General features: G+C 35.6%; 1 protein-coding gene and 1 long non-coding RNA gene across 11 annotated transcripts in view; one reads left to right on the top strand and one right to left on the bottom strand.

The window, feature by feature from the left end:
- The window catches only part of LOC130455501 (uncharacterized), a 74,471-nt gene extending 65,169 nt beyond the window's left edge, over nt 1-9,302 (bottom strand). Inside the window, exon 1 of the long non-coding RNA XR_008913510.1 lies at nt 383-9,302. This is a non-coding gene — a long non-coding RNA (uncharacterized LOC130455501). The remainder of the gene's footprint in view (nt 1-382) is intronic.
- Nucleotides 1-26,165, top strand: part of FSD1L (fibronectin type III and SPRY domain containing 1 like) — a 104,810-nt gene that overhangs the window by 65,661 nt on the left and 12,984 nt on the right. For 5 of the 10 annotated variants that reach the window (XM_056805315.1, XM_007499620.3, XM_016424275.2 and 2 more), the window contains 4 exons: nt 9,298-9,398; nt 9,938-10,189; nt 17,853-17,941; nt 23,221-23,339. In XM_056805315.1, coding sequence (XP_056661293.1) covers nt 9,298-9,398; nt 9,938-10,189; nt 17,853-17,941; nt 23,221-23,339 — 561 coding nt within the window. The remainder of the gene's footprint in view (nt 1-9,297; nt 9,399-9,937; nt 10,190-17,852; nt 17,942-23,220; nt 23,340-26,165) is intronic. The other 5 variants (XM_056805314.1, XM_056805313.1, XM_056805316.1 and 2 more) reach the window with 3 other exon arrangements.

The raw sequence follows: 26,165 nt of genomic DNA, 5'->3' as shown, positions 1-26,165 counted from the left end.
TGATCAATAATATAAAAGCATTAAAAAACAATATCCTTTTCAGTTTGACTAGATAGTCTCTGAGTTTCCTTCTTTTTCTTTTTTTTTTAAACCCTTACCTTCCATCTTATAGTCAATACTGTGTATTGATTCCAAGGCAGAAGAGTGGTAAGGCCTAGGCAATGGAGGTCAAGTGACTTGCCCAGGGTCACACAGCTGGGAAGTGTCTGAGGTCAGATTTGAACCTAGGACCTCCTATCTCTAGGCCTGGCTCTCAATCCATTTAGCTACCCAATTGCCCCCATGAGTTTCCTTCTAATACCATGAATCTATAATTGTATAATTTGCACAGTAGCATTTAAGAGTGTATATAGCTCTTGTGTGTATGAAAGAGACATCTCACCTTTTCTTCATTTTTCTTCTTTAAAGACTTTCTCAACCATTCAACAAAATATTAAGGAGCTCCACTGTGCACAAAATATTGTGTGTAAGCAGTTAAGGGAGATGATATGCTAAATAAGACTGGTTTCTTACCCCAAGGAAATTCATAGTTCAGTACATTAATTCCTCAACTTATATAGTTTTAGCTATATTATATCATTTGTTTGCTCCATTTTGTTTCACCTCCTCTCTAATCTGCCCATTCTGCCAAATTAATGTTCGTAAAACATGTCTGACCCTTTGATTTTCTTTCTTTGCATCTTGAGTGGCTCCCTAGGATAAAATATAAACTCCTTTTCACATTTAAACCCTCCACAATCTAGTCCCTTGTTGCCTTTCATAATACTACCATTCTTACATGTTCTGTTCTAGTAAAATTGTCTAATTGGTACCTGTTCCTCAAACTTAATATTCCATTTCCAGGCTCCATGGTTTCCATAGATTGTCCCTCATACTTGGAACTCTGCATCTTCTTTCTAGAATTCTTAGCTTCCTGTAGGATTCTGCTCAGATTTCAACTCCTAACTGAAGTTTTCATAGGACCACTAAGTTATTGTTCTTTATCTATCCTTTTAAAATATCTTGATTTTATTTCTTTGTAATGTCATATCCTCCCAATAAAATGTAAATATCTTGAGGTCATGGATTCCTTCATTTATTGCCTCTACAGCCTTTCATAGTGACTGGTACAGAGTAGATTCTAATCGCTTTTTTTAAAAACCCTTACCTTCTGTCTTAGAATCAATACTGTGTATTGGCTCCAAAGCAGAAGAGCAGTAAGGGTTAGGAAATGGGGGTTAAGTGACTTGCCCAGGATCTCACATAGCTAGGAAGTGTCTGAGGCCAGATCTCAATCCAGGACCTGCCATCTCTAGGTCTGGCTCTCAATCCACAGAGCCACCCTAGCTGCCTGTTCCCCCACTCCCATCACTTTTTATTAAATTGAATTGTATTCTTATAATAAGAGAGACCATCTTTATTAAGCACCTCCTGTGTGCCATATAGTGCACATCTACAATACTGTGAAGAACATATTATAAATGCACTGTTACTACCAATGGAAAACCTCCAAAGCTTTAATCTGATTATATCAGGGAAAAAAGAAGTTGTGAAGCTTTGTTTTATTTAATATTTTGGTGGAGAGAGAGAACCTGTTATGAAATAGTAGAATGGGAAGCATAAATTTACTCACCCGCTCTTGCAGCTGTATTTTGAAGTTGAGTTAGCATGTTTAAAAAGACTTACTGACTTGAGCAAGTAATGACGAGAGAAAGGAAAGAGATTTCACAGAAATTTGAGGGTTTTTGTCACAAACCTACGTGGTCAGCCAAAACTGTAAGGATAATTTTAGTGTTTTGACTTAGATCTAAATAATTGGTCACCAGGGATGATTCCCAAATAATAAAACACCCAAGGCAGGGAATTATGAAGATTTTAATTAATATAGAGAGAAGGAATTAAGGAAAGGAGAGAGAGAATTAATTTAAATTGCTCTGGCTCGGGCTGAGCCAGGCAGTAGTTTAAAGGCCTTGGCCAAAGTGGCCTTCCTGAGTCTAAAGGAAAGGGAATCAGTCTTTTCACTCACCACAAGACCGTCTCCAAGGAAGCTCCTGTCCTCCACTGAACTCAATCTCCTGAACTGAGTTCTGACTCCAGTTCCTCTCTGAACTGAATTCCCTGAACTGACTTTTTACCCCTCTTTTTAAAGAAATTTCCTCTTATGTCACCTCCCCTAAATTTTCATGTCTACCAATCACAGTAGACACTTTTTTCCAGGACTGCCCATTCTTAGTTCTCACCTTCTCTGGTTAGATTATATCTTCTGAGTACTTCACATTTCTTTGTTAAGCTTCCTTTTTGTGAGTTACTTGACCTTTTTGTGATTAATTTAACCTTTATAGGTACTTAACACCCTTTTGTATTAGATCTAAAAATAGACTTAGCTTAAAGTTCTAGCTTCACTATAAGTCATGGGTTAAGTACCTTCATTGTTCAATCAGGAGTTTACAACTTTATCTTCCCCTAAGGCACTGTCTGAGTAGAGTGGAATAATTTTAAAAGTTCCCAATACATTCCTGATTCTTGTTAGACCAAGTATCTCCATTGTTACAATAAGGAAATAGCTAAATCAAATCTTCTAAAGTACAGTCTGAGTAGTTTTTAAGATTCACAGATTCCAGAAGAATACAGAGATTTTGGGCCAAGAGATAACTCAGTATTGATTCCAGGTAGTTTTCATCTAAATTGGTAAGGGACTCTTTCCCAACAACTTCTTCCCTCTAATACCCTACAACATCGTCTCCCTTTTCCATTACTTACCCTAGTATCCACTGCTGTTCTTTGCTAGAATCTTGCTTCAGGCTTAAGAACAAAAGTTCTTAACTTTGCATCTAAAGAAAGATTTCAAGGAATCTTTGAACTTGGATAGAAAAAAAATTACATCTTTATTGCAGCATTATTGGTTTCCTTTGGAACCCCATGCATTTTATTCATTAAAAATATTCTGAGAAAGGGGTCAATAAAATTCACCAGACTGCCAGTCTGTGACATAAAATCCCTGGCCAGAGAGCTACTACACCAATACTATGGAGTTAGTAGAATCATTAGGGCAGGAAGTTAGGTCAGATATGTTTCTGGCTTCCCAAGTTAAAACTTTAAGCATATTTTCCCACAGGAATATTGTTATTCATAATGAATTGGTCTTGCTATATTCTTAGCACAATTGTATATGTCAATCTACAAGTGTTTATTAACTACCTGGTATATATTAGACACTGCCAGGCACTGAGGATATAGAGACAAAAATGAAAAAATTCAGTTCCCTCAAAGAGCTTAGATTCTCTCAGGGAAAATAATATGGGTACATATTCAACTACATTATGACTCAATTAAATTTTTTTCAGTTGCTATGACCAAAACCAGTTTTTTACTCAGGAGCCAAATCTCTGTTAGAATTAACTAGACTGAGGGGGAGCCAAAAAGATAAAGACAACAAAATAATCCAGTCACATTTTCTTAACATTCCCTTCCAAAAACTTTAAAAGAAAGCCTCAAATGAAATTCTGAAACAGTAAAGGCAGCAAAGGTTAGAGTGAGGTATTTTTCTAGTTTCATATAGGAGGTTGGCAGGAGAGGTCTGGTAACACCTGAATGAGGACCAGCCCAGAGCCCAGGTAGCAGTAAAAGCAGTGGTAGGCCTTTTGGGAGGTGGTTAAGATTGACAATAGTAGCTTTGGGAGCTATCCATTCAGAGGTGGGAAGGGTGTCTGAGAGATTACAGGAGACTATTTGCTGGCTTCAGCTGGTTCAGCTGGTGCTGATTAATAACTCTTTTGCCCATACAAAGGTATAGGTCCCTGTTTCAGGGTGCTGTGGAAAGGAAACAAGACTAACAGTTGGTGGGGGAAGGGGCAACTCTTTCCCTGTTTTCCAAATTCTCATTTCCTTTCCCAATAAATATTACAGTGCAGAAGAATGCTTATAGTTGGTTACGTGGTCCTGAATGTAGTTCCAAGGCAGAGAACATTATGGAGAGCCGGGGACCTGGTTACCAATTCTAGGGCCAGGAGGTATGCATTTTTGTACAGACAAAAAGATGCAACAAAGATTAGAAAAAAACAACAAATGGGGGGAAGGGGATGTTTTATAGCAAGTATATAACAAAGATCTCATTTCTCAAATGTATAGAGAACCGAGATAAATAAGAATATAAAGCATTCCTCAGTTGACAAATAATCAAAGGCTATAAGTAGGCAATTTTCATGAAGAAATTGGAACTATCTTTAGTCAGATGAAAAAAGGCTTTAAATCACTGTTAGAAAAATGCAAATTAAACCAACTCTGAAGTACCATCTCACACCTATCTGGCTAATATAACAAAGAAGGAAAATGATAAATATTGGAGGAGATATGGAAAAATCAAGACACTAATACACTGTCATTGGAGCTATGGACTGATCCAAACATTCTGGAGAGCAATTTGGAACCATTTCCAAAGGGTCATAAACTGTGCATTGACCTAGTAATAACATTACTAGATCTCTATCCTGAAAAGATAAAAAATAAGGGAAAAGGACCTACTTGTACAAAAATATTTATAACAGCTCTTTTTGTACTGGTAAAGAACTGGAAACTGAAGGAATGCCCCATGAATTGAGGAATGACCGAATAGGTTATGATTTATGCTTTTAATACTATTGTGCCTTAAGAAACTGTGAACAAAAACATCACAGGAGAATCTGGAAAGAATTATGTGAAGTGATGCAAAATGAAGTGAGCAGAAGCAGGAGAACATTATACACGGTCACGGTAATAGCAATAATGTATGAGGATCAGCCGTGAATGACTTAACTATTCTCAATGCAAAGATCCAGGACAACGCCAAGAGATTCAGGACAAAAAAGGCTATTCACCACCAGAGAATGAAATGATGAAGTGTAAATGCAGATGGAAGCATACAATTCTTCACTTTACTTCCTCCATGAATTTTTCTCTAATGTAAGAAAAATGTGTCTTCTTTAACAAGACTAAGTCATTTGCCCAGGGCTATACAATTAGTGTCTGAAGCCATTTTTGAACTCAGATCTTTCTGACTTTGCTCTATTCCCACTGCACTTTCTAGATGCCCAATTAGGGAAATGACATTTGCTGAAAGGTACCATAGATAATGAAATAATATAAAAAACTTTTATGGTAAATTTCTCTGATAAAGGCTTCTTTTCTCAAATTATATAGGGAACGGAGTCAGATTTATAAAAATAGGCACCATTCCCCAAATGATAAATTGTCAAGAATATGAACAGGTAGCTTTCAGAAGAAATCACAGCTTTTTATAGGCATGTGAAAAAATGTTCTAAATCACTATTGATTAGAAAAATGCAAATTAAAACAACTCTGAGGTATATACCATGTTATATCAGAAATGACAAATGCTGGAAGGGAAGTAGGAAAATAGGAACATTAATAAAACTGTTGGAGTAGTTATGAACTATTTCAGCCATTTGGAAAACAATTTTGGACTTTATCCAAAGGGCTATAAAACAGTGTATATCTTTTTGACCCAGAAATATTATTAGGTCTATACTGAAAAGAGATCAGAGGGAAAAGGATACATATATACAAAAATATTTATAACATTTCTTTTTGTGGTAGCAAAGAATTGGAAATTAAAAGGATGCTTAGTACTAGGGAATGGCTGCACAAATTGTGGGATATAATTGTGATATGTATTAGGTGCTATAAGAAATTGAGTAGAATGAAATTTGGGTGGTCTCTTGGATCTATGTGGAGCTGGGCTCATCTTGAGCCACTTCAGTTGTGCTCTCCTCCCCTTTTTTCTCCTTGTCCACAGCTGCCACTGCACCATAGTTATGTTGGCCATAAAGGCACTTAACCCCAAAGCCAAGGTGGCCCAAAGCCAGATTATGCTGACCATGAAATCAGTGCATTCTGGGGGCTACAGGATGTGTTGAGGACCAACCCGGGGCCCAAGGGCACCATGAAGATGTTTATATCTGGCGCCTGAGACATCAAGCTCACCAAGAATGGCAATGTGTTGTTACACAAGATACACATTCGACACCCAACAGCTCCTTGATAACCAAAGTAGATACAGCATAGGAAGACATTATTGGTGATGGCACTACTTCAAATGTTCTCATCATTGGAGAGATGCTGAAACTGGCTGATCTTTCTTTCTCTCCATCTCTGAAGGGCTATACCCCGGAGAATAACAGAAGGGTTTCAAGCTGCCAAGATGAAGGCACTGAAGTCTTGGAACATGTCAAAATCAGCAAGGAAATAGAGAAATTCATAGATGTGGCCTGATCATCCCTGCACACCGAAGTCAATGCTGACTTGGCTGATGTGCTGACTGAGGCAGTAGTAGACTCAATTTTGACTGTCAGAAAACCTGGTGAACCTATTGATCTTTTCATAGTAGAAATCATGGAGATGAAGCATAAATCAGAAACTGACACATCAATGATGAGAGTCCTGGTTTTAGACCATGCTGCCCTACACCCTGATATAAAAAAAAGAGTAGAAGACACTTATATCCTTACATGTAATGTGTCATTAGAATATGAAAAACCAGAAGTTAATTCTGGATTTTTTTTTTACAAGAGTGCAGAGGAGAGAGAGAAGCTAGTAAAAGCGGAAAGGAAATTCAGTGAAGATGGAGTAAAGAAAATAGAACTGAAAAGTGTGCTGTGATTTAGACAAAGGATTTGTTGTTATTAATCAAAAGGAACTCTTTTCCTCTAGATATTCTTGCAAAAGAAGGTATAGTATCCCTCCACAGAGCAAAAAAGAAGAAAATGGAAAGATTGAGTCTTGCATGTGGTGGGATGGCTATGAATTCTTCTGAAGAGTTAAATCCTGACTGTTTGGGACATGCAGGCCTGGTCTATGACTATACCCTGGGAGAAGAAAAATTCACCTTTATTGAGAAATGTGGCAACCCTCAATCTGTCACATTGATGGTCAAAGGATCAAATAAGTACACCCTTATACAGTTCCAGGATGCAGTAAGAGATGGTCTGCGTGCTGTCAAGAATACTGTTGAAGATGGCTGTATAGTTGGTGCGGGTGCAGTGGAAGTGGCCATAGCCTAAGCTCTCTCATTAAACATAAGTTCAATGTCATGGGAAGTGCCTGTCTTGGAATCCAAGCTTTTGTTGATGTTTTGCTCATTATTACCAAGGTTCTTGCTCAGAACTTTGGTTTTGACCGTCAGGAAGCATTAGTTAAGGTACACACTGAACATGAAGAATCAAGACAACTTGTCAATTTGAAGACAGGTGAGCACATTATTGTGGCTGAAGCTGGCATTTGGGATAACTATTATGTCAAGAAGCAGTTTCTTCAGTCTTGCACTGTAATTGCCACCAGTATTCTCCTGGTTGATGACATCATGCATGCTCAAATGTCATCTCTAAAAGTTTGAATTGGATCCCAGGTTTGCTGAGTCATTAAGGTCCTATAGGAAGAATTGCAAAGTGTATGTCTGGTGGTGGCTTTTATTCTCAGCCATCAAAGGATTTTCCAAAGAATAATTCCTTTTCTTATTGTTTCAGTAAACATGGCCTCTACAACTGAAATTATTGGCCCCCATTCAAAAGTGTATGGTCCTAAAACTGATTACAGTATTTATTATTTTTTTCAATTGCACTGAAGCCTCCAATTAAAACTGTAGTTCTTTTTACACCCCCCACCCTCAAAGAATGAAATTTGGATCTTTTGCAGTTTATTAGCTATATGATTTTTTAGGTAAGTCATTTCATCTTTCTGGGTCTCAGTTTTTTTCATTTGTAAAATGAGGTTATATGAAATATTTTCTAAGATCCACTTTGGCACTTTGTCTTGAGTATTTTTCACAGTATCATTTCACATATAGCATGATTCTGTAGCTGTTTATCTTTTTAAGGTTATATTTGGTTAAAAATCTTCAAGTTAATTTTACTAAGGATTTTATTATACTCAAAAATAATATGGTTCCATCTTTGATGGATCTATGATATCATCCATTTCTGGACTCCTTCTAATCCTGTAGACTGTAAGGGAAGATTTTACACAGAGTGGAAATGGAATCCTGGAGAAACAGGGTGACAGGGTGAGTTGGAATGGTTGGGGGCAGGGAATTATGGGAACCAATGAAGTCTCGGGTGTTTAGTTTTGAACCGTGGAGTGAAAGCAGCTCTGATTCTCACCTCAGGATTGGAAACTATTTTCATGAGGATTTCCTGATCATATCCTATGCCCACAGTGACTGTGAACTGATCCTCTCTCTCCTTTAAATCAAGACCTGTGTGGACTGACTGGACTGCCTAAGAGGGTTTTACCCTGAAGGGCAGGTTGAGTCAGTCATGAAACCTATATCATCTCCCTCCATGCCTGCTACACCTAAAGACATTTGCTGATTCTTTAATGCTAGATTTAGGTGGCCGGCATAGGAGAACAAGAACATAGATAAAGCTTCCAGACTGATCCCAGCTGTTGCCCAAAGCGAAAGGGCCTACCTTCAGTCTGGGCTTTTAGCCTAAGGTCACCCCTGTGTGACCTCTTTCCTAGTCCTCTCCCTTATTACCCTTTCCCAAATAAATAGCAGTTGTACATAATTAGCAGTCAGATCTTTAAGGAAAGAAGAAGGAGGGTTGGTGGTTGGAGGGTTTTGATAAAAGAGGGAGATGTCTATCAGAACCAGGTCCTGGTTTGGACACCATTGATCTTCTTCCATCAAGGGGTTTTACCAGAAGGACATCCAGGGGGGTTAGGTTTTTGTAAAAGTACCTAATCAACCATTATTCTCTACTCCTTTGGTGTTCCCTAATCTGCTAGACCTGTGCCTCCAACATACCGAAACAAGGTCAGAGAGCAGCCATCAGCTCTCTGTTTGAGCAAGAAATACCTTTGGGCCGGTTAGGTCACTAGATATTCTAACTAACCATTTTACCATCAACCCAGGGGCTTTTCCTTTCTTCTTTTTAACAAAGCAGCCATCATGATGCCTTGAGCATACCCAGTCTCATTGCATTATTTATTTACAATTTAATAATCAAGAAAGTGTCATTAATTGATCAGTTTGAAAGTTTGTCATCTTTTAGTTTCATCTTTGTTTCCCATCTTGTTTTCCTACTTTCTGAAATACATCTAATCTTTGTTTAGTCTGCATGATAATTGCTTTCTACTTGTTCTGTATTGAATGATTTTTAATTGAATGGTTATAACTGTCATTTTAGTAATTCTGACCAACTACAATAATGCTAATATTTTGGCATGAGTAAAAAGCTTTCACATGAAAAGTTTTATTCCATGCTTTGACATTTTATACTTTATTACATCCTTATCCTGGAATTTTTTTCTATTCCTCTCTTATAGAAGTGGTACACCATCACCTAAACGGACTTCAGTGGGCTCCAGACCATCATCTATAAGGGGCAGCAGAGATCGTTTTACTGGTGAATCATATACAGTATTGGGTAGGGTAAAACTTTAGATTTCATCATTGTTTTAGATAGGTTGGAAACACTATAAAGTAATGAATAGGCTTTCCATCCAGGTAAAACTGCCCCAAACATTTGTATGTCGAATGTATAACTTTTTAGAAACTTTGGATTACAAATCTTCAGAATGTCACCTTTACATTTTATTTCTCCAAACTTACTTATAGTCTCTTCTTTAGAAAACATTTTTAAAAATTATATAGTGTTCCTCATGTTTTGAAATTTTCAGGAGGTGCTTACCATTTAGTGACATAGGGGAAGAAGAGTTCTTTTATAGTATATGTAAGAAAAGTTTAGTAACAAATGTCAAGTTATTGTTTGGCGGGGTTGTGGCTGTGTTTGTTATATATGTTTAGTATCTACATTGCCATGGTTCTTGCCTTTTGACTAAGATTATGCAACTAAAATGTGTAATTTTTATTTAAGGGATACAAGTCTTTGAAAAGAATCTTTTTCTGGAACATATTTGTATTACAGAAAGACAGATCCAAATTCAACTTCCTGATCTCTTGCAGGAGACACTGCCATTGAAAGTGGACAACACTATTGGGAAATCAGAGCCCAGAAAGACTGTAAATCCTACAGCGTTGGACTAGCATATAAGACCCTGGGGAAGTTTGATCAGTTGGGAAAGACAAACACTAGTTGGTGCATCCATGTCAACAACTGGCTACAAAGTACCTTTGCTGCAAAGCATAACAATAAAGCCAAAGCTTTAGATGTAATTGTTCCTGAAAGGATAGGCGTGTTTTGTGATTTTGATGGAGGTAATTTTACAGCTTCGTAGTAGCTTTGTTCAGAGAAACTTTTAATAGTGCCTCTTAAATTAACTGTAGCTCTGTTTATGTTACTACTGTGACATGAAAGGGGATGTGTTGGAAAACTCAGTTCTAGAGATGATAGGAAGAGTGATTGCAGTGTTCTACACTTATTCAAAGGATGTCTGACTAAGAAAATCTCCTTAATTCAGAGATACTGTATAGCTTGGGTGAAAAAGCATTGACCTTGAAATCAGAAAAGATCTTGAGTTTGAATTCCTGTGTTAACATTTATTAGCTATGTGATTGAGCATATCACAACTTCCCTGGATCTCAGTTTCTTCACCCACAAAAACATTCATCCACTCCTTTCTTATAAAGGGCTTTGTAAAGCATAAAGTGATGGCGGCTAGGTATTGAAGTGGATAAAGTGCTGGACCTGGAGTCAGGAAGATTCATCTTCCAGAATTAAAATCTGTCCTCAGATACTTTCTAATTATTTGACCCTGGTCAAATAACTTAATCCAATCCAGCCTTAGTTTCTTCACCTGTACAATGAAGTTGAGAAGGATATTACAACTCCCTGTAATATCACTGCAAAAAAACCCCATCAAAACTTCCCTATTTTTATTGAAAGTACCACTATTTTCCAGTGTCAAAGACTTGTAACCTTAGCGATATCTTTAATTCCTTACTCCTCCTTCCTTACACTACATATTTAATCAATTGTAACATCTTGCCATTTTACTTCCATAATATCTCTAGAATCTAGTTCCTCCTTTCTGCTTCTGTATCTACTACCTTAATTTAAGCCCCCATTGTCTCTTCTCCAGATTATTGCAACAACTTCCTGATTACTTCCCTTTCCTCAATATTGCTGTCAAAGAGATTTTCCTTCAATACAGATATCATCATATAATTTGCCTATTCAGTAAACTCAGTGGATCCTATTGCCTCTAGGATAAAATATAATCTCCTTTGTTTAGCTTTTAAATCCTTCAGTACTGGTCCTAACCTGATGTTCCAGATTACTTGGATAACTATTCCCAGCCTCAATGTGTGCTGAGCCTCTTTGATCCAGCCAAATTGGCCTTTTGTTTGTTCCTTAGAACTTGACCTCTCATCTCTGTCCTTTTTCCTCTGGCTGTCTGTCTCCCTTGGTGAGGATGTACCATAATCTACTCCCTTCTCTCTTCTACCCCATAGAATACGCTTCAAGATTCAGCTCAGGCACCAACTTCTACATGATCCCTTTGATACCCCCCCCCCCCCCAACTGTAGTTCTCTCTCTCTCAAACTACATTTTAATTAATGGATAGAGTGCTGGACCTGGAATACAGGAAGACCGGAGTTCAAATCTAGCCTCAAGACACCAACAATGTGACCCAGAACAAATCATTTAACTTCTTTACCTTATTTTCCTCAACTGCAAATGAGAATAACAATAGCACCTACTTTGCAGTCATGAGGATCAAATGAGACCATAAAATTGCTTAGCACAAAGTAGGTACAGTATAAATTCTTATTTTCTTCCCTTTCCTCATGTGCTTTGTGTTTTTCTCTTTTTATTCTGCATATGCTAATTCATCTACTAGTGTCCTGTAATAAAGAATGTAAGCTGAGGGAAACTATTAATTGTTGAACTAGAGAGGATGAACTGAGGAGAACCAGTTTCTTCACCAATGGCTGCTGTTCTCTATCTGGCTGTGTCTAGAGAGGCTTTTACTAGAGAGGCTGCTATAGGAATCTTAACTGCTGAGAGAACCTGAGGCTGCTTATTGGTAATGGAGGACAGAGAAATGCCTGCTGGGGGGATGCTGCCACACATACACAGGGATGCTAGTAAACAGGGGACACTGCTTATAAGGGACTGCTCTGGGGTTTACTCTGGGGTCTGCCTATTGATCCCTAATGATGGCTGATCTATTTCCTAATCTCCTTCCTCCCTCAATCCCTCTTCCAACCCTCTTCCTCCTGCCACCCTTCTCCTCCCAATCCCCCCCCCCCCAGTGAATTATAAAATGCTCCAAGTTTCTTTCTCAGGTAAGGGGTTTATTGGGATAACAGGATGGGAAACTAAGATAAAGGGGATGAGGAAATCCCTTTTCTAACTGAGGTAAAATTGAGAAAGTAGTCCAGTCACAAACTGTGACTATTAAGACAGGGAAATGGAGGACAATGACTTTCAAGATCTTCTTTCTTCTTCTTCAGTTAGATTTCTCCTCCTTGTCAATTTCAACTGTCCAAAGTCAGTAACCAAATCAGTCCCACCAGAGTCCAAAAGCCAAGTCAGCTTCACAAAAGTCTCTCAGTCACTTCAAACTCCAGAGAGCAAATGTGTGTCCCCCAGTCAGAGACCCAGAGACTAAAAAACCTCCTGGTCAACTCCAACTGCCCAGAGCCACAGAGACAAAGTCCAAAAGCCAAGTTTCTCCTCTCCGAGTGACCAGCCAAAGCCTCCAGGGAAAAAAGTGACTTCAGTCCCTGACACAGAGATACCAAAGACCCCTCCCTCAGCTCCAACTGCCCAGAGCAAGAGAGAGTCAGAGAGTAAGTTCAAAAGCTAAGTTTCTCCTCTCGGAGTGTGGCCAGCAAAACCCCCAACTCAACTCCAACTGCCACCAACCTGGGGACATTCTGATGGAATCCTGGGCTTTGCATTTTAGAGCTAGATGCATCTTGGTCCATAAGTCCTGCAAAAATCTTCTCTGTCTCATATTTCTATCACATTCCTCCATTACAATGTAAGCTCTTTGCTAGTAGGGATTGTTTCATTTGTACCTTCAGCACCTAGAACAATACTTAGAACACAATAAGAGCTTTTTAAATGCTCATTGATTAAGTGGGAGATGAGAGAGTGAAGATTACAAGTGTATAAGGTTTTTCTTGGAGTTCACCTGTGAAAAGAAGAGAGATATAGGAAGGATTATACACCTAAGGAAGATGCTTTTACATTAGGAGACAGATTCAGGCACATTTGCTCATTATTAGGAAAAGAACAAGTGGTAAAGAGGAAGTTGAAAATTGTGGGAGAGAGAGGATAATCAAATGGGCAGGCACCAATAGGAGATAAGAAGGGAAGAGATAAAGGGTATAAGTATAGGAGTTGGTATTGTCAAGGAAAAGGGTCACATCTTCCTAAGATGCTAGAACACAGAAGGAGAGAATGAGAGATGAGGTAGACATAATTTAAAATATGGAATTGGGGAGGAGAATTATCTCAAATAATCTTAGTTTTTCATGTGAAGTTGTATTAGGAGTGGTTATAGATGGTTTGAATATCGATGAAAAAGTTTAAAGCAGCCTTTTAGAAAATTTGATAGAGTAAAAGGATCAGAATGCAGTGGTGAGGGGTTAATTTTTAAGATCTTTCAGTGCCTTAATATCTATTTGGATTTTAGTACAGTGATTATGGATTTAGAGTTTGGAAATACATCTTGAATTCACTTAAAGTGGCTACATCCTAGTTAGTATCTATTTACTTATTATCTTGGGGTTTCAGTCTTCTTTTTTGATGTTTATCCTTTCTAGTTTTAGCATCATCTTCCTTGTTAAAGAAGACAAACTAAGAGTAAGAGTCCAGTCTAGATTTTGGATGTTTTCTAAACAGCCTAATATAACATTCTTCTAATAGTGTGTTTAATGCAGTTTTGTTTAGTTGAATTCAATAGCTGTGTAGAATCTTTTATTTGTTAACATTCTGCCATCTGGTGGTTTAATGGTGAACTAGCTGTGGTAGTAAAATCAAGAAAAATTTCTTTTTAATGTGACACTATTTTACATTTTATTAGATATTGATGAAATTGAAGTTTTTTTATTTTTGTGGAGTATCAAGCAGTCATGTTACTTTATGCTCAGAATTTTGCTAAATACATTGAAGTTAAGGAAAACAAATGAAGCAATAAAATATTTTCTCTGCTCTTGAAGAAATATTAATCTAGTGAATCTAGTGAATGAACAAACAAAAAAAATTTAGAGTACTTTAAGGCAAAAAAGGTGAGATAATAGCTATAAGTAAAATAAGACAGAATGGACTGGAATGGTTTAGAGAAGGCTTCATGGAGGGGGTAAGTTTTGCATTGAACTTTGAAGGAAGGTAGGATTTGGTAGAAAAGTATTTCATATTGGTTAAACAGTTAGCACAAAAGGTATGAAAACAGAAATAGAGATATGTGCAGATAGTTTGGGAATCAGTCTTACAGTAGTGGGGAGGGAATGTATTGAGGAATAATAGAAAATAAGAGATGATGGATAGATTATGATGGTTCTTTAAAACTAGGCAGAAGTGTATGGAATTAATTCAATAAAGTGCCATTATGGATTTTTGAACAGGGTTTCTGGAAGATTATTTGAATAATGACTCTTGAAGTAATCCAGGTGTGAGATGATGAAGTCATGAATGGATATAGTGGAATTGGAATAGAAGGGATAGATCTAACTTAACATGCTCAGAGGAAGATAGCTAAAGTATTGATGATGGTGGGGGAGAGAAGCCAGGAAGATGAAAAAGAAGAATCAAATCTCTCTTAAAATTTCTTTCTTGGGAGACTGCACAGATGGTTGTGCCACTAACAGAAAGGAGGTAATTAGAAATAATAACTGATATTTATATAATGCTGTAAAGTTTTTGAAGTACTTTATATACAGGATCTCATTTGAGGCTAATATCCCCATGCTTAATTTTACAGATAAGGAATGGAGTCTCAGATGTTATGACTTGTACATGATCATACAATTATTAAAAATGCAAAAGGAGCAATTTGAAGGTCCTCATATTTCTTCTATTTTTCCCTACAAACATACGCAGGATATCTTCTGATTGCATGTTGAGCACATTATTATCCACTATGGTTGAATGTTTTCATTTTGAGGAGATATAGTGAGATACCCTTTAGAAATGAATGAAAAAAAATTACTAAATTTTTACTATGTTCAAAACTTGTGCTAAGCAGAGGATACAAGTAGGAAAGTCCTTTTCTCAGGACAAGTTCTACTGGAGAACACATCTGGAAGGTTTTGGCTACCAACCATATGGAAAAGTTCCATGCTTCTTTGGGTGCAGTGGCAAAGCAGATGATAATGCCTCTTTTTTATGTCATTTACACTTAGTAAATAATATTTATTTTTTATGTTGAGTCATTTGACATTGTCAAAGACTTCTTTGCAAGAACTTTCTTTCCTGGGTCTTGAGTAACTTTGGTACTTGCAGGAGCAACTGTCAGTCTTTATTTCTAGATGAGTTGCTTCCTGGGTGATGGCTGTGACTAGTGTCCAGGATTCACTGATCTTCTCAAGGCTTTCAGGTTAGAGGTCCTTATTTACTTGGTACATGCTTCCTCCTGTCTTTCCCTCAAGATGTCTTGCTTCTTCAGGTAGGCTGGCAGAACTTAAGGTAATTTGAAATATGGTACATAGATGAGAAATTGGGATTCAAGATTTAGATATGGGGTTTGCTTTTTCGAAGCTTTGAGATACATGAAGTCATTCTAATAAAGTAAGAATTGGGGGATGGGAGAGTAGAAGACTGTGCTTTGGAGGGTGGGCATTCTTGCAAGCCAAGAGGAGCAACAAGAACAACCAGGGGAATAGAAGCAATAGCCCTCTAAGTAGAAGAAATGAGAAGGTGTAGTATGAAGCCAGAGAGGAGGAAGTGGCAATCAGTATCATATGCTCTAGAGGGGTTCAGGATAATTTCATGCCAGTTAGAATAATAGTAAATTAAAAGGTTTTCCATCTTGTCCCCTTCCAAATGAGCCAGAAGAAACTTTTTTGAATACTCATGTTAATTACTGAACTAAATGCAGTGGGGGATACAGTAATAGATCACAGAACACAGAAGACTTCCTTCAAGGAATTTCTGGTAAGAAAAAAAAACATGTTGAAATAAATAGTATAATTTTATATGATATATGAAGAGACTTGTCAGACAGCATAGGATAATGGAAAGGGCATTGAATTCAAAGCAGTAGAACTGCGTTTCCCAGCCCTGCCACTTCTAAGATATGTTACTCTAGGCAGTTTATATTCACATGTGTTAGTTTCATTATTTGTAAAATGAAGCATTGGATTAGATGATCTTGTCAAATCCCTTTTAGCTCTAACTTTCTATGAATCCTGTCTGATCTGAAGGTAATAAAAGAGAAAGTTTCATTCAAGAGGTGTTTTGGCTTTTGTTTTGAAACTAAGATGTTAAATAAAACATTTGGATTGGTTGCTAGTAAGGGGAAGGGAATTTCATTTGAAAATAGAATGAAAAAAAGAAGCATATTAGAAATAAGAATGTGATGGGGGGAGGTATACCTGGGAAATATAGATTGTTAGGATTGTGTTTGAGTAAATGGTAGGAGTCAGTATTGAAAATGATGGTTGAGTAGTTAAGGCCAGGGGCCAATGATAAAGGACATTTGAGCTAGGCTAAAATGTAGCCATTTAAATATCAAAGAAATTAAACAAATTATGTAAATTTTTCACAATTTTCTTGCTTTATTAATTTATCTTGTTTATAAACACTTGTACTTGAAAGGTAGATCATAAGTGTTCAATCAGTGAACTATAAAAGCTAAATCATCTCAGATTCTTAGAGATTTTAAATGTGACAATTTATTCATACTTTGCTATTGATGTGGGCAAACAGAAGGGCTGTTATTAATATTCAAAATCTAGTCCATTATAATTTTTAGGGAAACAGTCTTACTGTTAATATATATTGAATTTCCAGTTTTAAAAATATCTGTAGTAGCCCTTTTTTGTGGTGGCAAAGAATTAGAAATTGAAGGGATGCTCATAAATTGGGGAATGGCTAAATTATAGTATATGATTGTGATGGAGTACTATTTTGTTATTAAAAATAATGCACAGGATGGTTTTTAAAAACCTGAATAGACTACTAGGAAGTGATGCAAAGTTAAATGAGCAGAACCAGGAGAACAATGTACACAGTTACAGCAATATTGTAAGGATAATCAATTATGAATGACTTGGTTATTCTCAGCAATACAATAATACAAGACAATTCCAAAAGACTTATGTTAAAAAATGTTATCCAGCTTCAAGAGAAAGAACTTATGGAGTCTGAATACAGATCAAAGCATACTTCAAAATTTTGCTTTCATTTTGTTTCTTTTTTTTCTTTTTTCTGATCGGTATTCTTTTTTACAATAAAGCTAATATGGAAAATGTGTTTTTATGACTGTACATGTATGATCTATATCAAAGTGCTTGACATCTCAGAGGGGTAGGGGAGTGAGGAAATTTTGAATTCAAAAATTATAAAAAACAAACATTAAAAATTGTTTTGGGGTGGGAAGATGGGTAGCTCAGTAGATTGAGAACCAGATGTAGAGATGGGAGGTCCTAGGTTCAAATCTGGCCTCAGACACTTCCCAGCTAGCTGTGTGACCCTGGGCAACTCACTTAACTCCCATTGCCTAGTCCTTACCCCTCTTCTGCCTTGGAATCAATACACAGTATTGACTTCCAAGATGGAAGGTAAGGGTTTTTAAAATAAAAAAAAATTGTTTTACCTATTACTGAGAAAAATAGAATAAAAAATAAACTTTTTAAAACTTTCCCTTACACCATTATATTTTGAAATTATTTTCCCCCTGGCCTTTTTGGGATTGGGGTTGGTTTTCTTTTTTGTAATTGAGCTTTCTCTTTTTTTCCATTTCAGGTCAACTGTCCTTCTACAATGCAGCTTCAAAGCAATTATTATATTCTTTTAAAACAAAATTTACACAGCCAGTGCTCCCTGGTTTCATGGTTAGTATTTACATTTTCATTTGGCAACTTTTAAGAAAAAAAACTTATGTTTTATTATTCAGTAGAGTAGATCCACTCTCTCTGTGATAGGATGTATGCTTATGCCTATGCTGAGCTTATTTTAATCTACCAAGAATAGAGACTGTGTCCCAGAAGTGACATTTATATATCATTTCACATTGATTGCAACTTCTAGTTTTGGAGTGCCTCCCAATGTTGCACAAAATTCCATTACTGTTAAACTGTCTGCCTGTCCCCATTTTCCATTCTTCTCATTTCCTTCCCCTTGTAGCCTCTGTAATTTCAGGATATTGGGCTCTCATGGGCCTAGAATCCACCACAGTAGCTCCAGGTCTGGCAAAATTGCTCTCATTAGAATAGATCATAATCTGTGTCTTAACTGTATTCCTAGGGAACTATCCTTAGAATGTTTCATTTGTGCAAACATAGCTAGTTTGCTATGTTTAAGAGCTAAGAGCTCTTAAAGCACTAACCTTTTAATTTCCATTCCTCATGCATAAGATTCTCTCACATGTTAACTTATTAATCTTGATCCTCCTCATATCATAATCACTAAATTTAGAATCTTCTAAACTTTTCTGGAAATTTAGTTGATTTTTAAAATTCTTATTCTATCAGCTAACATGTTAGCTATATAGTATATCATTTGCAAATTTGATCAAGTCTTAAGTTTATGATTTCCAATTATGTCATTCATTAAAATTGATCATCTGGGGCATCTGGATTACTCAGTGGATAGAGAACATCATGCCTAGAGTTGGGAGGACCTGGCTTCAAATCTAGCCTCAAACATTTCTTTGCTCTTTGACCCTGGGCAAATCACTTAATGCCAGTTACTTACCCCTGGCTGCTCTTCTGTCTTAGAATTGATACTAAGAAGATAAGAGGTGTTTTCTTTTTTTTTTTTAACATTGATTAACACAGAACTAATGTCAGATCCCTAGGACATTCTACCAGAGATATCCCTTCAGCTTGATATCAGCTCTTTAAAAAATAGTCTCTCAGTCTGGTCATTCAGTTTATTTTGACTTCACTTTGCCCATCATCTAGCCTATGTCTCTTATTTGCCTGATTGTCACTAAACTCCAGTGTTTATGTATTTGTGTTTTTGTTGTTGCTGCTGTTTTTTGGCTTGCATAAATTCAATAGCAGAAAAGCCTACTTGAATCATTAATAGCCTCGACTATGCAAGGTTATGGGATGATTTTAAAATTTTAGTAAATATATTTTTAGTCCTTACCTTCTTTCTTAGAATCAATGCTGAGTATCGGTTCCAAGGCAGAAGAGAGGTAGGGGTAGGGGGTTGGAGTTAAGTGATTTGCCCAGGGTCACAGAGTTAGGAAGTATCTGAGGTCAGATTTCAACCCAGGACCTCCTGACTCCAGGGCTGGTGATCTATCCACTCTGCTACTTAGCTGCCCTGAGAGGATAATTAATCTTGGGGAATGTAAACCTAATGTTCCCCCTGATGATCCTGATATAATGCAGAAACAGTCCTAATCAGAACATGTTATCCATTCCTAATTGGAACACAAACTCCTTTGTTTGGCATTTAAAATTCTGAAGCCTCCCTTTCTGGCCAAATAAAAATGTCTATAAAACCCCTTACCTTCAAGGTGGCTTAGCAGTACCAGATCTCAAACTTTACTATAAAACAATAATCCTCAAAACAGTTTGGTACTGGCTAAGAAATAGAAGAGTGGATCAATGGAATAGATTAGATACACAATATGCAGGGGTAAATGACCTTAGCAACCTAGTGTTTGATAAACCCAAAGATCCCAGATTTTGGAATAAGAACTCACTGTGTAACAAAAACTTCCGAGAATATTGGAAATAGTATGGCCAAAACTAGGCATATACCAATATCTCACATCCTATACCAAGATATGGTCAAAATGGATATATGATTTAGATATAAAAAATGATACCATAACTAAATTAAGGGAGCATAGAATAGTTTACCTGGCAGATCTTTGGAGAAGGGAAGAATTTATTATCAAATGAGAGAGAGAGCATTATAAGATACAAAGTGAATAATTTTGATTATATTAAATTAAAAAGCTTTTGTACCCACAAAACAAATATAACCAAGACTAGAAGGGAAACAACAAACCAAGAAAAACTTTTTATAACAGTTTTCTCAGATAAAGGTCCAATTTCTCACATCTATAGAGAACCAAGTCAAATTTATAAGAATACAAGCATTCTCAAATTGACAAATGGTCAAAAGATATGAACAAGCAATTTTCAGAAGATGAAATCAAAGCTATCAATAATCATGAAAAAATGTTCTAAATTCCCCGTGATTAGAGAAATGCAAATTAAAACAACAACCTTCACATCTATCAGATTGACCAATATAACAAGAAAGGAAAATTATAAATGTTGTCGAATGTGGCAAAATTTGGGACTCTAATGAATTGTTGGTGGAGTTGTGAACTGATTCAACCGTTCTGGAGGGCAATTTCGAACTATACTCAGAGAGCTATAAAACTGAGGGGATGTCCATCAGTTGGAGAATGTCTGAGAAAATTGTGGTTTATGTTGGTGATGGAATACTATTGTGCTATAAGAAATGATGAGCAGGATGATTTCAGAAAAAGCTGGGAAGATCTGTGGGAACTGATGCAGAGCAAAATAAGCAGAACCGAAAGAATACTTTACACAATAACAGCAATTCTGTACAATGATTATCCATGAAACCTTGGCTATTCTCAACAATGCAATGATCTGGGACAATTCTGAGAGACTCACAACAAGAAATGCTCCCCACCCCCAGAGAAAGAACCGTTGGGAGTTGGAGGGATGCAGACCAGAGCATACTGTCTTTCACATCAGTGTATTTATGGTTTTATTTTGGAGTTTTGGTTTTGTATAGTGTGATCTTAGAACAGTGATCAATATATGTGTTTTGCATGATAATTTTTAAAAATCCCTTACCTTCCCTTGGAATCAGTATTTTGTATTGGTTCCAAAGCAGAAGAGCAATAAGTGCTAGGCAGTAGGGTTTATTTGCCCAGGGTCATATAGCTAGGGAGTGACACATCTGAATCCAAGATCTCCTGCACTTAGACTTTGCTTTCTATCCACTGAACTACTTAGCTGCCTGTGGGACGATTTCTTGATGGTTTTCTCTTTTCTGTATGCTCTAATTTTAAATAGGAGTAGTTATGAATAAACATCTACATGTATATCAGTACCTATGTTTCCTTTTTATTCTTTTGTCAAATACCTTACAGATAAAATGTATGAAATTATGTAAAATCAATATTTTAAACAATTATGAAAGTAGATTTGGTTGAAATTAAATTTTGTAATATTGAGGGAATAATCTGAAACAATCTCATCCTTTTGCTTGCCTTTAAAAGTTTCTCTTTAGTACAACTGATAAATTCCGTTAGTTCTTGTCAATGGGAATTTTCAGGTATCCTAACAATTGGATAAAGAAGTCTTACTGGATGTCTTAAAGCATGAACTAGATGACAGTTTGTTGAAATGTTCTAAAAGGAATTTTAATTCACAAATGGGTTGTTCTGGGTGACCTTTGAAGATGATTTTTTACGTTTAGGCTATGTATGTATATTTTTTTCTCATTTTTGTGAGCAGTTATATGTTAGGAGAATGTAGAACACATGCAAATTTTAAAAATCCTTACTTTCTAAGACAGAAAGGCAAGGGCTGGGCAATTGGAGTTAAGTTATTAGCTCAGGGTCACACAGCTAGAAAGTGTCTGAGGCCACTTTTGAATCCAGATCCCCCTGACTCCAGCCATGGAGCACTATCCAATGTGCCACCTAGCTTCCCCTAGGATATGTAATTTTAAAATAAACTTTTATTATTTATTTTATTTTATTTTTAATTTAAAATTATTTATGAATTATGCATAATATCTCATTTCCACAGAAGTTTTCCTAAGTTATATGGTTGAACATATCTCCTTCCCTTCCTCCCTCCTGGAGCTGGCAGGTGATTCCATCTGTGTTATACATGTATTATCATGCAAAACAAGTTTCCATATTTAAACAGACACGTTTTTAAAATAAAGGAAGCCTGTTGGTTAAAGTGAAGAAAGTTAATTTTAGAATTGTGGATTTTACGGAGTAACATCTTGGTAAAATGTCTGTTATCCTGTTCTAAATACATGTTAAAACAACTAATGATAAAGTTTATATTACCAGTATTCAGTATCTCTTTAGAACAGGGCTTCTTAACTTTTTTGTGTGTCAAGGACCCCTTCTCAGAATAATATTTTTAAATGTACAAAATAAAACATATAGGATTACTAAGGAAAAGAATTGTTTTGAAATAGTTATCAAAAATTAAAAAAAAAACAGGTTCATAGACTCTAGCTTAAGAACCCCTGTGTAGAAGAACCCTTATTAAATGATTCCTTAGTTTTAACTTTCTATGTATATTTTTATTTTTAAGTTCTCTTGACTTTATTCTAAGCTATTTACATTTACTGGCCTGAAGCTTTTTCCATTTTAATTATTATTAATAAGTCCATTTAAATTTTTATTTAACCTTCCCAAATTCAAATTTACAATGGTTACGAGAAAATTAGAAGTGAAAAATGTCTATGCTTTCATTGTGTGTTCCCTCCCCCAATCATAATTTGTAATTTGTGTAACTAAAGTATTTTTTAAAAGATCACAAAAAGTTTCTTACTGTTGAATAATATAGAAGAAATTTATAACAATTTTTTTTTAAATCGAAGGTTACTTGTTCTGATAATAAAAGCATCTTAAGTACACAATTCAGTTCAGGAATGTTAATTGCTTACCAGGGTCAAGGCACTGTTCTAGACATTGATCTCAAGCTATGAATGTTTCTCAACACTGATACCTTATGCATTATGTGAATACAGGGAACTCAAGATGCAACCTTATTTAGGGCTTCAGGGTCAGGAATGATAGTGATAGTCTGTGATTTATACTAAGGTACAAATTCTAAGGCTCTCTAGCAACTTTATATGCTGTTCTACAAAATCTTGTCCTTCTTTCATTTCTTTTCTTGCTATTTTATTACTCTTTGGATCCCTGGGATGATGAAAGCAGGTATGTTACAGGCTGCCCAGCAACCACTTTGAAACGAATGGAACTAATTGTATTATACAATGAATTGTTATATATGATGTTTAGCAGCAAATAATGTTTATAAGTATGTTATTTTAATTTTTTACATGGAAATTTTTAAAATAAAATTTTGATTTAATTTCAAATCTGACTCTAGCTTTATTTTATAATCTTTTCTAGATCTGGTGTGGTGGACTTTCTTTGAGTACTGGATTGCAGGTTCCAAGTGCTGTTAAGACATTACAGAAACATGAAAATGGAATGAGTGGTTCAACTAGCAGCCTCAACAATGTTATGCAGTAATATCACTTAAAAAATGTTTACTTCTCTTTTTATTTTGGCAGTTTTTTCTGTGCAGTTTCTAATCACAGATGCTTGAGCAATGGATTAACCATTTGGGTTGCTACTCTCTGCTGCTTTTGAAGCGTGGATGCTGTTAAACATTATGCTTCTGAAATGAAGCATTAGCAGGAACCTACTGTGAAATCCCATAGAAGAAGCAATTAGAAAACTAGAGATTGACTTTCTGAAAAATAGATACAGGTGAAAGTGACAGTGTTTTAGAAGAAAAGTGATTTTTGATTTTTCTAGATATTTTGTTGGTCTTCTCTTTGTTTACACATAGGACTTCAAAGATAGAAATTAGCCTGGGTTGTAAAGGTTTACCACTTAATTGACTAAAATAATTTTTAAAATTTTTTTCTTATTTTTTTCTTCATTTTGTGATTCTTCAGAAAAAAAAGACTTTTAGTTCTCAGACCGAAGCTTTAAAAACTTTCAGCCTTTATAAATTTTATAGCATTTGAGACTGTTGGGAATGCCAAAAAAGACTCTTCTATAGTAACTTTAACCCCCCCCCCCTTATTTGGAAATGAATAAGGTTTTGATCCCCAACCCCCCCACGCCTTACGTTATATGTTTACCATATCAGCACCCCCCTTCACTCCTCCCCTCCCCCTTCTCTCTTCTTTGTGTATCTGTACAAGCTGGCACAATGCTGAGAGAAAATTTACATTATTCTTGTGGCTTGACACAGATTGTACAGGTGAGTTTGTAAACATTCTAGCTTGAGAGATTTCTTTTGCACTAGTTCCTGTCAGTTTGGATAATAGATGGATTTTTAAGGACTTTTGCACAGTGTTTTATGGTGTTATTGGCTACCTAAGTTTAATCTGAAGTAAATTGGATTTTGAAGTATTTTATTGATTTAAAGTTTTGTAGTTGGGTTAAAATAATGTATTAAACTTTGCAATCCATAGAACAGAATTATTTCTTAATGTGAGAAAATTTGCCACTCTAATTATACCTTGCATAAAAAAGGAGAGAAAAATCAAATCAGAAAGTGCTTGTCATTCATGCCTTTAGGAATGCTGTACTTATCACTGTTATTTACTAAAATTATATTTCACTGTATTTACTAATAAAATGTAAATACCTGAAGTATTGTTTAGAAAAAGAATCCACATCTCTGAAAACATTTGTACCCATAATTATTTCAAATAAGACAATTTAGAGACAATTTTTGTTTGATTTATTTTTTCCATTTGCTTATGCTCTAAAGGAGTAATGTACAACTGCAAGAGTTGATGTATATTTAATGATATATTGAACACTGAATAAAACTGCTTACTAAGGACAATAAGAAGTAAAAGGTAAACTTGAAATATAAGATCTTGGGAACGAAACAAAGGCAGTAAGTAAAATAGTATGTGAACATTTTTTAACCACTTAAAAACCTAACTGTATTTTCCCTTTTTTTTTGAAACCTTTATTTCTTTTTTAAACTTTTTAATTCTTATTTCAAATATCTTCAGAAATTAGCTTTTCCTCCTGGAAGTTACCTTCTATTTTTTAAACTCTCTGGGTTGATCACTAGAGAAAGCATCACAATGCTTTGCATATAGTATTCTTTCAATAAAAGCATAGTATTTACGTGCAGGATGTTCTGTTGTACTCTTAATATAAAGAATGTAAACAAAGGCTATTCTATCTTAATAGCATCAGCAAAAAATATATGTACAGCTAACCTGCAAATAGTTTTAAAGATGTACAGTAGTTGAGCATGAAGAAAAACAAGGCTATTTTAAAATTTGGATGTAGATAATCCTAGTTCTCAAAACACTTTTCTTCTGGTTTCCTTCCATTTCTTATGGCATAATTTGAAAAGAATGTAGTATGTTTAGTTTTGAGGGAGTCCCAGAGAATCTTTGAAACAACAGAGAATTGTTTCATTTTCCAAAAAGCAAATCCTTAAACAAAAATCCATTGGTTAATCCATTGTTTATGGAAATGGCTAAATAGATGGTTTTGATAGTTATTAGGCAAAAAAAAAGCCAAAAATTATTTCATAATTTAAAAAAATTACAAGAATGTCTCATTATGGGAATATCATCTGGTTAATGCAGTGCCTTCTAAATTTTCATAGTGTGTCACACAGTTTTAACTGATGTTACTCAAAACTAGGAAACATTTTGTTGTATTGATATAAGGATTTTGTTTTTTAAAAGATGGGAATAGAGAAGGGTTAGCATATATGAGGTTCTGATACTTATACTCATCTTCACACTCCTCATGTCAGTATCATTGAGAGAAGAATCTTAGATTTCCCTGCAAAAAGTTTACTATTGATAAAAAACAACTTATATAGTATATAATTTCTCAGAAGATTTTGTAGTAAGAAAATGAATTTAACAAATCCACGATCCTATTTTCTCGTTCACATGAGTAATACTTAATATTATTACCTCTAGTATTATCATAAGTATACACCTTGGCTTTTTGCTATGATTTTTTTAAAAATTAAAAACCAGAATGATTCTGTATGGGCCTTTTATGAGTTCCTTTTTAAACTGTATGATCATTCTGGGCTTTCTTTTGAAGACTAAAACAAGACTGGTAGATGAACCGAAACTAATGTATGAGGTGTTATTAAATTATGTTATTTTAGGATTCCCCTGGCCCTTAAACTTTTAAATACCATTTCTATTTTTAATAAATTATAGAAAGGAATGAAGTAATTGCCTTAAGCACTTTAGATAAGAACATTTTTAGATTGAAATTTGACTGTTACATGATTTCTAATTCTATGTGCAAGTATATTCCTATTGATTATTTCATGATTGTTT

This window comes from Monodelphis domestica, chromosome 7, assembly GCF_027887165.1.
Source record: "Monodelphis domestica isolate mMonDom1 chromosome 7, mMonDom1.pri, whole genome shotgun sequence".
NCBI lineage: Eukaryota > Metazoa > Chordata > Mammalia > Didelphimorphia > Didelphidae > Monodelphis > Monodelphis domestica.
Note: the sequence above shows the minus strand (reverse complement) of the source record. Positions and strands in the feature narration are given on the sequence as shown.